This window comes from Conger conger, chromosome 5 (assembly GCF_963514075.1).
Source record: "Conger conger chromosome 5, fConCon1.1, whole genome shotgun sequence".
In the NCBI taxonomy this organism is placed as follows: Eukaryota; Metazoa; Chordata; class Actinopteri; order Anguilliformes; family Congridae; genus Conger; species Conger conger.
Genome location: NC_083764.1, coordinates 21,858,009 through 21,872,809, shown reverse-complemented (window position 1 = coordinate 21,872,809; position 14,801 = coordinate 21,858,009). Strand labels below are relative to the sequence as shown.

The 14,801-nt window shown below is 48.5% G+C and overlaps 1 protein-coding gene across 2 annotated transcripts in view; it reads right to left on the bottom strand.

The window, feature by feature from the left end:
* Positions 1-6,316: 6,316 nt before the first annotated feature.
* Positions 6,317-14,801, bottom strand: part of LOC133128291 (serine/threonine-protein kinase MRCK beta-like) — a 49,023-nt gene continuing 40,538 nt past the window's right edge. For both annotated transcript variants that reach the window (XM_061241678.1, XM_061241679.1), the window contains exons 32-36: positions 12,164-12,281; positions 10,850-10,967; positions 9,472-9,556; positions 9,188-9,258; positions 6,317-8,107 (exon numbers count right to left, since the gene is read on the bottom strand). In XM_061241678.1, the coding sequence (XP_061097662.1) occupies positions 7,976-8,107; positions 9,188-9,258; positions 9,472-9,556; positions 10,850-10,967; positions 12,164-12,281 (524 nt within the window). In that variant the 3' untranslated portion in view covers positions 6,317-7,975. The remainder of the gene's footprint in view (positions 8,108-9,187; positions 9,259-9,471; positions 9,557-10,849; positions 10,968-12,163; positions 12,282-14,801) is intronic.

Here is a 14,801-nt window from a genome sequence, read left to right as displayed (position 1 = left end):
CCCCTAACAGCTGTGCCCTCGAATCTATCCCCTCATCTCTCAAGGAAATCACACCAGACAGCCTCCAATTCTTCACCTCTCGTGAACTCCTCATCTTCTGAATGTTCCTCCTCGTCCTTCAAGAGGGACCACATCACCCTGCTGCTGAAGAAGCCCACTTTGAACCCCTCCATCATCTATAACTACCAGTTCCTCTTCTTCCTTGTTTTATCCCAAACACTTGAGTGGTTTCTCACCAACTCTTTTTACAGAACAACCTACTCAACACCCAGGCTCAGACCTGACCACTCCACGGAGACCGCACTCCTCTCAGTCAGAGTCACTTAAATGTTGCATGAGCAACCTCCCTTTCCTTGGTCCTGATTCTTCTAGAGCCCTCTGCTGCCTTGACACTGTTGACCACTCCATCCTCCTGCTGTAAAACCCCACGCTAATCCAACAACGGAATTTAGCGAGGGCCGAAGGTATCAGCATGCTTGTCCTTCTGGTGTTGCTGAAAGAATATTAGTAGGGTTAAATATTAGTGGCTCCTATACGGAGAGTCTAGATCAGCCAATAAATAACCGTACAGACAGTAGTACCACCCTGCCTTCCGCTCTTTACTGGTCCGGGCTGACCAAGAATCTCCACAATAGGGCCAATACATTCACCTTCGTTATATCTGACTCCATTCAGAATAATAATTTAGATTAGTTATCTACCTTTGGTAGATGTCTTATTTATAATTTTACTTGATCGTTATAGGAATCCTGTACTGAGATTTACTCGTCTGAACAGTCCTCTGCTGGTTCCGCCGCATGTCACATAGGCCATTATGTGCACGTCTCACGAGCTTGCTAGATATCTGCAGTCATTTCAGAGGCCGCAGGAATAGCTACTTTTGGGTATATCTGTTTACAGCCTAGGGACCCAAGAAGACCAACATTAGCTACGGCTGTTCTCGACATGAATGAACTACCACCCGGAGGCGAGTGATTTACCATCAGAGGTCTACCGGTGCTATACACCATGATACATTAAGCATAATTTTACATCCTCCCAAGACCGACTCGAGGGTGTAACCAAGCATTCCCTGTGTAACATTGAGTGTCAGTAAGCGAAACCACACAGACCAAGTTTTAACAATTTATTTTACCAGGCAGGTTACATACATAATTACACTGTAGTTCCAATAAAATATACATAAAAGTATTACAAAGGAAACCAAATTAAGGAGTCTTAAAAGTCATACCTGGTAATAAAAGCTACAGACACCCTGTACATAGAAGCTACGTGCACGGTGTGCATGGGAGTCTGATTGCATCTTCCCCGATTGCATCCTCCCTGATTGCTCGATTGCCCCGATTGCTTGGTCTCCTTAAATCCAAAATCAGGCCTTTGATGTTGACCACTCAAAAGGGTCCGCAATGAACCAATGAACCATCTGGCGTTTATAACCATTTGGAATTTGGAGCCAGGCTTCCCCAGGAAATGAGATTTTATCAGGGGGGTTGAGGCACATAGCTTTCACTGGGGCAGAGCTCCACACAGCTTCTCCTTGGTTCCTGGTTGGTTATGATGTCCAAGGTTTGCTGTTGCAGAAATGAAACCATTGCACCAGTCGCACTGAAACAATCAGAATAATACCAAACATGAATATTATCTAAACTGACTTTCTCATGAAACATCCAATGCTTTATGCATACTTTCAGGGAATCTGAGGAATGGGGAGATGTGAGAGGGAGGGAGTAAGGAAGGGGGGTCAAAGAGAATAGTCTGGAGCTATTTACAGGGGGTTCAGGAAGACAGCTGTTTTGGGAACAATGCATGAGTTTTTCCCCCATGCTCCTGGGGTTAAATTACTTTACAGCCACAAAATGCCACCATACCAGATGAAGCCAGCAAGCTGACCAGCGCACTGAGTGACAATGCCAGATTTTAATCATTTCCGCCTTACACTGTCTTCCCTTGCAGCAATGGGGACCTGCGGCACAGCCTTAGACTGTATGGAGTCCTACCTCAGTCGCTCCTTCCAGGTTGCCTCGACTGGTGTAGTATCGGCGCTTCGTCAGCCTTGCCACAGGAGTTCCCCAGGGCTCAGTCCTTAGTCCCTTCTTCTCCGCCCTATACACTAGATCCCTTGGCCCAGTTATCACTGCTCACTGCTTAGCTTATCCCGGTTATGCTGATGCTACCCAACTCTTAATCTCCTTCTCCCCGTTCGACACACAGGGCCTGTATCACCACTTTCCTGAAGGACATCCCGAGCTGGATGGACAACCACCATCTTCAGCTCGACCCAGGTATGACAGAAATAATCTTCATTTGTGTTCTAACCGCTCCTCTCCTTGACTTCTCCATCAGGAGGGGACATATCGGTGACGTTGTCATCCTGTTCAAAGAATCTCAAGAGTGGTGGACAGCAGGCTATCCCTCTCCGAGAACATTGTGGCAGTGGGCTAGTTTGTTTGCTAGTTTGTTTTTATTGCTGTGTTAATCACTGAAACTGGTTGCATACCTGTTAAGTGATTGAACGTTTGTTTTAAATAGCACTGGAATTTGACAGTAGATTAGCCTTGATTTGATATTCCTTGTAAGCGATTGTAGGCAATTGAAATAGGTGTGCTTGCGTCGCTCCGTCCCAGTTTGTTATGTTATGTTTCACCCCATCCCAGTCTGCTCTCTCCCTCGAAGATACCCCTTGCGATGTGGGCCTCCACGGCGTCGGAACCCCTCCAACCTCAGCTACCCCCTACTGACCGCCTGTGAGGACTTTCCGGTCACAGGGGGAAGTGCCAGTCTGCCACTCGGAAGGCGGACTTCATCCCTGCAGATGCCTCCCTCCAGTCCCTACAATTCCTTGCCCTGAGACCTGGATCACACCTGAAAACACCGCCACTCCCGCTGCCCTCTCATCCTCCTTCTCCTTCTCTCACACTCCCCGGCCTTCCGGCCGTGGCGGTGGTATTGGTCTTTTAATTTCCCCCTCATGGAAATTCTCTGTTCTCCCCCTCTCTGACCTGTCCATATCCACTTTTGAATTCCATTCTGTTGCAGTATTCTACCCTACTAACCTTTTTATTGCAGTTATCTATCGTCCTCCAGGAAAGTTTCCTTGATGAGCTAGACACCCTTCTCAGCTCCTTCCCAGAGGATGGCACCCCACTGATTCTCCTTGGAGACTTCAACATCCACCTTAAAGCCTCCCAGGCTGCTGCTTTCCTACCACTACTCCACTCCTTCGGCCTCTCCCTACAACACTCTCCTCCAACCCACAAGGCAGGCAATGTCCTAGACCTTGTCTTTGTGAGGAACTGCTCATGCTCCGATTTCACCGTTACCCCTTTGCATACATCTGATCACCACTTCATCTCATTCTCCCTCCCTCTTCCTCCCCATCCTCCTCCCCCTCCTCCCACCCACACTTCCTCAGCCCGCCATAACCTCCACTCCCTCTCACCCTCTTCCTTTGCCACCACTGTCACCACCTCACTCCCCTTCTTGAATCCTTCTCCAAACTGCCCACTGACTCTGCATCTGCCACTCTCCTTTCATCTCTCTCCTCTGCCTTTGACTCTCTCTGTCCCCCTGTCTCAAAGCCACCTCGCACATCCCCTCCCAGTCCTTGGATATCTGACACCCTCCGTACCTCCAGGGCCAGCCTCCACGCAGCTGAGAGGAAGTGGGGGAAATCCAGAGACCCTTCAGAACTTACCAGTCTCTCCTGGCGGCATTCTCTTCCGCTGTCACTGCCGCCAAAGTAAAATACTATCAAACACAAATTCAGAACTCCACTTCTAACCCCCGGAAACTGTTCTCCATTTTCTCCTCTCTCCTCAGCACACCGCCTCCTCCACCTCAGTCCTCCTTCGCTGCTGATGACTTTGCTGATTTTTTCGATGAGAAGGTCACAGACATCCGCAGATCCTTTACAACCACCGCCCCCTTCTCTAGGCCCATCCCTTCCTTTTCCACTTTCTCCCTCCTTACAGACTCTGATGTTTCTCAACTCCTGCTCTCCCACCACCATACAACCTGTGGCCTTGACCCTATCCCCTCTTCTCTTCTCCAGACTATCACACCCGACATTCTCCCATTTGTCAGCTCCCTTGTTAACTCGTCCCTGTCTTCTGGCTGTTTTCCAGAATCCTCCAAGAGGGCCTATATCATCCCGCTGCTAAAGAAACCTACTCTGGATCCCTCCATCATCCAGAACTACCGCCCAGTATCTCTTCTTCCTTTTCTATCTAAAACCATAGAACGAGCTGCTTCTAGTCAACTTTCTTCTTTCTTTTCTAACAACAACCTGCTAGACCCCCATCAGTCTGGCTTCAGATCTAGCCACTTGACAGAGACCCAGCTCCTCTCCGTCAGTGAATCACTCCATGCCGCACAAGCAGCCTCCCTCTCCTCTGTCCTCATTCTTCTAGATCTCTCTACTGCCTTCGACACTGTGGATCACTCCATCCTCCTGTCTGCCCTGTCAGCAATGCGCATCTGTGGCACAGCCCTGGACTGGATTGAGTCCTACCTCTCTGGTCACTCCTTCCAGGTTGCCTGGGCTGGTACGGTATCGACACCTCGGCCCCTTGCCACAGGAGTTCCCCAGGGCTTAGTGCTAGGCCCGCTTCTTTTTTCTCTTTACACTCGTTCCCTTGGCCCTGTTATCACTGCACATGGTCTATCCTACCACTGCTATGCGGACGATACCCAACTCTTCATCTCATTCCCACCATCTGACACACAGGTTTCAGCCTATATCTCTGCTTGCCTGAGTGACATCCAGAGCTGGATGGACAACCACCATCTAAAGCTCAACCCAGGCTGAACCATCATTGCGGCGGTGACCCAGTCATGCAGGTTCTTCCTATACAACATACGGAGAATCCGCCCCATTCTCACCCCCTACTCGACCCAGCTCCTGGTCCAAGCGATGGTTCTGTCCCGCCTGGACTACTGCAATTCCCTCTTGGCTGGCCTCCCAGCGTCCGCCATCAGACCCCTCCAACTTACCCAGAATGCAACAGCTTGTCTGGTCTTCAACCTTCCCAAATACTCACGTCACCCCCCTGCTTACTTCCCTCCACTGGCTGCCTGTCATGGCTCACATAAAATTCAAAACATTGGTGCTAGACTTCCAAGCAGTTAAGGGGTGGCAGAAAAATCATAAGACCCTACACCCCTGCCAGACCTCTTCGTTCAGCCTCCACAGGCCACTTGGCACCTCCCCCTCTCCGAACTTCCACCTCACGCTCACGACTACTGTCTGTTCTGGCTCTACAGTGGTGGAACAAACTCCCCGTTAAGGTCAGAACTGTAGAATCACTTCCAATCTTCAAGCGCAAACTGAAGACGCACCTCTTCAAGCAGCACCTCTCCCCGTCCCTCCCTACCTCCCTGTGAGCCTGTGATTTACTTTTTTGTGTATCAGAATTTTTAGTTTGGCTAGGTAAGCAGTGTTTGGCTAGTTAAGGGGTTTGGTCATACTTTTGCGTTTGTTTGTTTGTTTGGTTTTATTAAAAAAGAAATAAATTAAAAAGAAATAAAAAAATCAAATCGAAAGCTGCAACCTGTCAAATCTTCAACCTCCCCCAAGTCACCCCCCCTGTTCACTGCCCTTCACTGGCTGCATGTTATGGGTCCCATCAAATGTAAAACATTGGTGCTAGCATACCAGCCAGTCAAGGGGCCAGCCGCAGCATACATCCAGTAGCACGTCAAACCCTGCATGCCTGCCAGACCTCTCCATTCTGCCACCTCTACCCTATAATATATTGAATGAAAAAAACAGAAAGTAACCGATTTCTTTTTTTGTGTGATATTTTTTAGGCCTTTTTCAGCTTTTATTGAACAGTATGTAGTACAGAGAGACAGGAAGAATGGGAGCGAGAGAGAGGGGAAGACATGCGACAAATGTCTGACGGTCGGATTCGAATCGCCGACGTCGCGGCTCGCAATGAGCATGTGGTCAGTGCTCTACAGGCTGCGCCACAGAGACACCCAAGTAACTGATCTAATGGAATGCCCCAGTAGAGGGCAGAGACTGCATGTATTTGCTTATCACTTATGAGACTGCATATCATGGAGAAGCATGTATACCGTTTTAAGAGAGGGCAATTTCAACATTGGGCATACATACTATGTATGCTGTCAAGTCCATAGAAACAAAAGAAGATCATTTAATGTGAGCATTTTAGTTCAGTAAGTTAATGGCTATTGTTCAAGCACTGGTATGTGTCTGTCCTGATTGACAGAACTATCCAGAACATCCGTATCATAGGAGTATCAGTAGATCCCATCAATGAATTCATAAAAACACAACAAAGCAACAAAGGTATGACAGGTATGCCCCTCCGTTTTATTGTCCTTCCAAATTTTGCTCACAATTCCATAATTACAAAGATTTAAACATGATTTAAAAAAAACAGAAAAGCAGATCCATCTTAATGAATAGTCCCGTTGTAGAAGCGGTAGGGGGAGGACGGGAGGGGTAAAAACAAAGTGTTCCTGTGAAACAAAACCAAGGGCTCTCCCAAAATAAAACATTAAAGTTTGATACGTTTTCCGGAAACTTCCCACAATGACCAGCATTTTGTACAACGCGTGTACTAGTCTGTAAGGTTACTGAAACACAGAGCTGTTATCCACTGGCACAGAAGGCACGTGTGTGAGTAACTAGGTAATGTAATTCACGCCCCTTTAATTACACATGTCCATACATAAATGTGTGCACAACGCTGACTAATTCATAATTCAAGAAGCGAAAAACAGTTCAGAACAGCACCACCTTGTGGCCCGGTGGACTAATGGCCCTGGCGAGTGCTACACGGGGGAATGTGTGAAAGGTTGCAAGTCGAGTCCAGCTGAGGGGTCCTTCTGCGTACAGTCACGTGGCAAACAAAAGCAGCTGCCTCTTGGGGGCGCTAGCGTGAACCTAGGAAGGAATGGCGGGTGACATTCCAACTGGTTTAAACTGCCGGCATGTATAAATTCCTTTAATTTGCTTTCCGTTTACTTTTACTTTTTTTTTTGGTGATAGGCAGTGCGTCACCTGCAGGCAAGATAAAATTCGCAAAGGCTTACCGATAACCAAGGGTCCTAAAAACAGTGCCCCTTAGTAAAGCGTATATTCTGTATGTACACTGGTGGAGCGTATATGCTTTATGTACAATGGGGCTGCCCACTGACTACCACACCACAGTTCTTGGGAGTGTGGTGGCAGAGTGGGGGGGGGGGGGGGTTGTGAAGCAGGGGAAGAGCGGTGGGGCGGGAAGGCAGGGAATGTGCTCCCAGGAATAGATCACACTCCTTTCCGAACGCATCTCTAACTTGGCTCACCGTCTGGAGCAATCGTCTCCATAAAAATACTATACATTAAAAAAATATACACAGCCGTTCTTTCACTTTTTTTTCGTATCTATAATTAGGACAATTCATAATTATTATTATAATTATTACACTTCAGTACTGGCCTCCCTTTATTGATGATCTAAGCATAAGTAAAAACCCCCCCCCAAAAAAAAAGCTAATTAACCGGTTTACCCTGTGATGGGTCGTTACCCATGATTCTATGCGCGGCAGCTGAAATTCCACCTGCTGGCCTGCAGAGGGGGCCGTTTCTCCTGACTGAGAGGACCGGTGGGGGGATTCGCTGACCGCTCTCGGTCCCAGCGCCCTGAGCGCCGCCCCCTAGCTGGCAGTGATAAAAGCGCGTCTTTAAAAGCGGCCGTTGAGCGCACTAGCGGCCGGAACACACGGCAGAATTAAGCTCTGGCAACGTAAAAAGGCTGTTGGCGGCAGGCAGTGGCGTTGGCGCCCGGCTCGTTATTTGACTTTGGTGGTGCGGCCCACCGTGACCAGAGTAGCTACACTTCTATCAGGGTGGGATGATAAAATTAAAGGGGGGAGGGGGGGGGGGTGCGGAAAGAGAGAGAGCCAGAGTCTTTCGTTGGTGGCCACCAGCAGAGGGAGCTCCCGGGCTAGGCGGGCGGGGGTCTCAGCCGTCCAGGGTCGCGGGGTCCACGCCGTCCAGGGTCAGCTGACTCCGGTGGGGCGAGTTGGGGCTCGGGGGGCTGCTGGGGTTGGAGCTGTTGGAAGGGGTGGAGTGTTTGGTGGAGTCCGAGTCCGGCTGCCAGAGGAAGAGGGAGAAGCGTTAGTGCTCTGCAGCGCAAGGAACGCAAATATTTTTCTTTGTCTCTATTAAAGAATATTAAAGCTATAGACAGGGCTGGAATGTGTATGTCCCACCCATAAGTAGCTCACTGATCCCCTGATTCATCTTCACGATTTTAAATGTAGAAAAATTGTCTGACAGGCAGTAATCTTCTATAAACAACCGTCTACTTGTACGCCCTGCCGTGATTGGCTTTGAAATGGTTCTGCTGGATCTGCCACCTGCTAGCCACCCAAATACACTGCTGCGATTGGCTGTGAAACTCTTCTGCTAGATTAACCACCCAAATACACTGCTGCAATTGGCTGTGAAACTCTTCTGCTTGACCAGCCACCCAAATACACGGCTGCGATTGGCAGTGAAATCCTTTAGCTGGACCAGCCACCCAAATACATTGTTGCGATTGGCTGTGAAACTGTTCTGCTAGGTCAGCCACCAAAATACACTGCTGCGATTGGCTGTGAAACGGTTCTGCTAGATCAGCCACCCAAATACACAGCCGTGATTGGCTGTGAAATGCTTCAGTTGGACCAGCCACCCAAATACACTGCCATGATTGGCTGTGAAACCACATCCTGTCAGGAGAGCTGGGCTGATGGGCACTGGTTCTACACGCCACACCAAAAGTACAAGACCCACAAGAAAATGTGGTCGCAATCTGTTTTTTCTTCATCTGTCTTTTCTTCATCTGTCTTTCCATGTGCCGATTTAAGTTACTGCGTTATTATTAGGACAATGGGGTCACTGTAATTTGGGTCACTGCCAATTTACACACTAGATGGACTTCATGCCCCTATAAGGGCTCCCTGTTTCCCAACTGTGCAGTCTCTGGCTCCAAATTGTACACGGTAGCACCCGAACACTTCACTTCCGCAGTTTCAAAACGCTTTTCACAGTCTCACGGACAGTCAGTGGGTGACGCCACAGGCACTCGGTCACGGACAGTCTGTGGGTTTGAGCCTGTTCTGTTTATCAGGCAGGTGTTCTTGCAAACATCAGCTAATACCAATTGATACTAACCGGGAAGGGGCTTACCTCTCTCTCAAAGTCCAGGTCTGAATCCCAGATATTCCGAGACATCCCTGCACCTCCATAATCTAGGCTTCCTGTAAAATACACAGGTATACACGCACACGCACATACATGGACACACACGCAGACGGAAAACACAGACACACACAGGACAGGGTTAACGTCAGAGTACCAACGCCCTGAATGAGGGTATGTAGCGCATGCATGTGGCAACTGTGTACATGTGCGCAGAAGCCGATTTGAGCGGTCGTATGTTCACGTGTGCACATACGCAGTGGGTCACTCACCGGAGGTAGTGCGGGACATGTAGGACTTGCTCCTCGGTTGCCGTGCAAGAACAGAGGCCGGTCGACACCTCTCCTTGGATTCGTCCTAGGAGGGGAAGGCATTTGTGACACACACACACACACACCTGTCAGTGTAAAGCCTAAGGAAAACAAAATGGCCAACACGCAACAGGCGCGACAAGATTCCAAGTATACGCACAAGAATGCAGACGTGCACACAGACTGCCAAATACACACCCATGTACGACACAAAGCCTTCCTTTTTCAGGAATTCTCAGTCCGTCCAATAAAACTCAGCGCGGCTCCACCCAACAGGAGAATGACAGAGCCTCTAACTCCACCCAATGGGAGGATGACTCTGTCCCTAACGCCACCCAATAAGAGAATAGAGCTCTGCCCAAAAGAAGAATGCAAACCTGACTTGCAGTAGCCACCGCCCAGTGTCAAGAATGCATGTAGTCTGGGCCTTTCTAAGCCATAGCATTGTGGGAACGGCATAAACGTAAGACCACCTTAATGTTATTTTTGACTGCTCACGCCAGCATCATAACACTTCTCCACGCACGTCGAGAGGCGGGGCGATGTCAAAACCCCGTCCAATCGGGTGTGACTTAAATAACGGACTGGCAAATTGACAAATAGGTGGTGGTTGAGGAGTTTCCCCCTCGTCGCTGTAAAGCGCTTTGAGTCGGCAGCTGGTGAGAAAAGCTCTCTATGAATGCAAGGAATGATTATTATTATTATTATTATTATTATTATTAGATCACGGTCATGGTGATATTAGGTCATGGTGTTAGACACAAAGCACGACGAAGCACAAGGAAGCTAGGACTCCACACACCGGGGGACGGACGTTAATGCTAACGATGACGGATCATGCAGCCCCCCTACGATGACACAGCAAGACTGGAGAGGGGGAGAGAGAGAGGGAGAAATGAAGAGAGAGAGGGGGGGTGGAAAGGAGGGGTGGGGGGGGGGAAGCGGGTGCAAGCCTACCCTTCCTAAAGAGGAAGTCGAAGGAGAGGAGGAGGAGGAGGAGATCTGCGGCAGGCCGGGCAGGGAGGAAGGCTCTTTCTGCAGATAGAGCTCAGCGCTGATGGGAGTCATGTGATAGACGTGCTCAAAGTTGGTCGGAGGAGAAATGAGAGGGTGGGGTCGGGAGGGGGAGGGGAGCGGGGATTCGCACTGCTGCGTCGGAAAACCGGAAGAGGGAGAAAGAGAGAGTGAATGAGAGATACCGGCTCACTGCAAATAAGTGACGCAGGAGAGCGAGGAGAACTTCGCTGAGGGTGAGCAAAGCTGGTCACTTTTCATTGGAATTCCCCCCTATAGCGACAGCTACTGGCATAACCCCGCACCACCCAGGGGGCGCTCTTACCAGGGGCAGGTCCATCAGGACGTGCATGCTGTCTCCTGGTCCCATGTGTGCCACGTGGCTGAAGTTGGTGGGGTTGGAGATGATCCTGGACCGTTGCTCGGGGTCCTTCAACATCTCTCTGCCAGACAGAGAGAGAGAGAGTATGTGTGTGAGTGACAGGGTGAATAACAGCTCAGTGAGAGTGAGAGGGTGAATAACAGCTCAGTGTATGAGTGACAGCTCAGTGTGAGAGTGACAGGGTGAATAACAGCTCAGTGTGAGTGACAGGGTGAATAACAGCTCAGTGTGTATGAGTGACAGCTCAGTGTGAGTGACAGGGTGAATAACAGCTCGGTGTATGAGTGACAGGGTGAATAACAGCTCAGTGTGTATGAGTGACAGGGTGAATAACAGCTCAGTGTGTATGAGTGACAGGGTGAATAACAGCTCAGTGTGTGAGTGACAGGGTGAATAACAGCTCAGTGTGTGAGTGACAGGGTGAATAACAGCTCGGTGTGTATGAGTGACAGGGTGAATAACAGCTCAGTGTGTATGAGTGACAGGGTGAATAACAGCTCAGTGTGTATGAGTGACAGGGTGAATAACAGCTCAGTGTGTGAGTGACAGGGTGAATAACAGCTCAGTGTGTATGAGTGACAGGGTGAATAACAGCTCAGCCGCACAGAGACAACCAGACAACCGCCCTTAATGGGCAACATTAGCTCAGGTAAAAAGGCTTTACCGAAGCCAAATACATATTTTTTATTTGGATTCAAATACTTTTTTTCTGCTTTATTAAGCTTGTCTGGTGTATTGGAATCTATAAAATACTCTCAAAAACAGCAAACCCCGCCTTCTGGTCCTCTTCATTGGCTCAATTGAAACAGTCAAAATCAAATAGAGCACAGAAAATTAGCTGAATCCAAAACAGTTACGTATTTGACCCAGGTCTGAATTTGGTCTGAATTTGAGGGACAATGTGGGTGCAATTTTTTTTTTTTTTTTTTTTGTCTAACGCCCCTCCCCCCCCCCCCCAAAAAAAAAATTGCACTTATGATGACTATATGTTTAAAACAGCACTTCCTATGTATTTTCCTAGTTATGGATGTGATGCTCTGATTTGTGGAAGGACCTATGCACTTGTAAATCGCTTTGGATTAAAAGAGTCTGCTAAATGACTAAAATGTAAATGTAAATGTCTGGGTGACAGTGCGTGTTAGAGACAGGGTGAATATGATGGTGAAAGACAGGAGGGTGAGTGGCAGGGTACAGGGTAAGTTTTGGGAACAAGGCACTGTACAAGGCACTGTACAGGGCTAGCGAACGGCTGGTCACCTCATCTGTTGAAGACGTTCTTCCTCAGGCACTTTGAAGAAGTACTTCCTCTTGCTCTTCCTCACAAACATCCTCTTACTGTTATCAGATGTCTCAGGGATGGCCAATTCAGAGCCCTCTGGAGAAAGAAAGAGAAGAGCATTTATCAAAGGAATCTAACACCTAAACCTTCCCCACTCATCAGTCATCTAACACCAAAACATCCCCTCTCAGGATTCATCTCTAACACCTAAACTTCCCCTCTCAGCACTCATCTCTAACACCTAAACATCCCCTCTCAACATTCATCTCTAACAACTAAACATCCCCTCTCACAACTCACCCCTAACATCTAAACATCCCCTCTCACCACTCACCCCTAACACCTAAACATCCCCTCTCAACACTCACCCCTAACACCTAAACATCCCCTCTCAACATTCATCTCTAACAACTAAACATCCCCTCTCACAACTCACCCCTAACACCTAAACAGCCCCTCTCACCACTCACCCCTAACACCTAAACATTCCCTCTCAACATTCATCTCTAACAACTAAACATCCCCTCTCACAACTCACCCCTAACACCTAAACATCCCCTCTCACAACTCACCCCTAACACCTAAACATCCCCTCTCACCACTCATCTCTAACACCTAAACATCCCCTCTCAACATTCATCTCTAACACCTAAACATCCCCTCTCACAACTCACCCCTAACACCTAAACATCCCCTCTCAACATTCATCTCTAACAACTAAACATCCCCTCTCACAACTCACCCCTAACACCTAAACATCCCCTCTCACAACTCACCCCTAACACCTAAACAGCCCCTCTCACCACTCACCCCTAACACCTAAACATTCCCTCTCAACATTCATCTCTAACAACTAAACATCCCCTCTCACAACTCACCCCTAACACCTAAACATCCCCTCTCACAACTCACCCCTAACACCTAAACATCCCCTCTCACAACTCACCCCTAACACCTAAACATCCCCTCTCAACATTCATCTCTAACACCTAAACATCCCCTCTCACAACTCACCCCTAACACCTAAACATCCCCTCTCAACATTCATCTCTAACAACTAAACATCCCCTCTCACAACTCACCCCTAACACCTAAACATCCCCTCTCACCACTCATCTCTAACACCTAAACATCCCCTCTCACAACTCACCCCTAACACCTAAACATCCCCTCTCAACATTCATCTCTAACACCTAAACATCCCCTCTCACCACTCATCTCTAACACCTAAACATCCCCTCTCAACGTTCATCTCTAACACCTAAACATCCCCTCTCACAACTCACCCCTAACACCTAAACATCCCCTCTCACAACTCACCCCTAACACCTAAACATCCCCTCTCACAACTCACCCCTAACACCTAAACAGCCCCTCTCACCACTCACCCCTAACACCTAAACATTCCCTCTCAACATTCATCTCTAACAACTAAACATCCCCTCTCACAACTCACCCCTAACACCTAAACATCCCCTCTCACAACTCACCCCTAACACCTAAACATCCCCTCTCAACATTCATCTCTAACACCTAAACATCCCCTCTCACCACTCATCTCTAACACCTAAACATCCCCCCTCACCACTCACCCCTAACACCTAAACAGCCCCTCTCACAACTCACCCCTAACACCTGAACATCCCCTCTCAACATTCATCTCTAACACCTAAACATCCCCTCTCACAACTCACCCCTAACACCTAAACATCCCCCCTCACCACTCACCCCTAACACCTAAACAGCCCCTCTCAACATTCATCTCTAACACCTAAACATCCCCTCTCAACATTCATCTCTAACAACTAAACATCCCCTCTCACAACTCACCCCTAACACCTAAACATCCCCTCTCACAACTCACCCCTAACACCTAAACATCCCCTCTCACCACTCACCCCTAACACCTAAACATCCCCTCTCAACGTTCATCTCTAACACCTAAACATCCCCTCTCACAACTCACCCCTAACACCTAAACATCCCCTCTCACAACTCACCCCTAACACCTAAACATCCCCTCTCAACATTCATCTCTAACACCTAAACATCCCCTCTCACAACTCACCCCTAACACCTAAACATCCCCTCTCAACATTCATCTCTAACAACTAAACATCCCCTCTCACAACTCACCCCTAACACCTAAACATCCCCTCTCACCACTCATCTCTAACACCTAAACATCCCCTCTCACAACTCACCCCTAACACCTAAACATCCCCTCTCAACATTCATCTCTAACAACTAAACATCCCCTCTCACAACTCACCCCTAACACCTAAACATCCCCTCTCACCACTCATCTCTAACACCTAAACATCCCCTCTCAACGTTCATCTCTAACACCTAAACATCCCCTCTCACAACTCACCCCTAACACCTAAACATCCCCTCTCACAACTCACCCCTAACACCTAAACATCCCCTCTCACAACTCACCCCTAACACCTAAACAGCCCCTCTCACCACTCACCCCTAACACCTAAACATTCCCTCTCAACATTCATCTCTAACAACTAAACATCCCCTCTCACAACTCACCCCTAACACCTAAACATCCCCTCTCAACATTCATCTCTAACACCTAAACATCCCCTCTCACAACTCACCCCT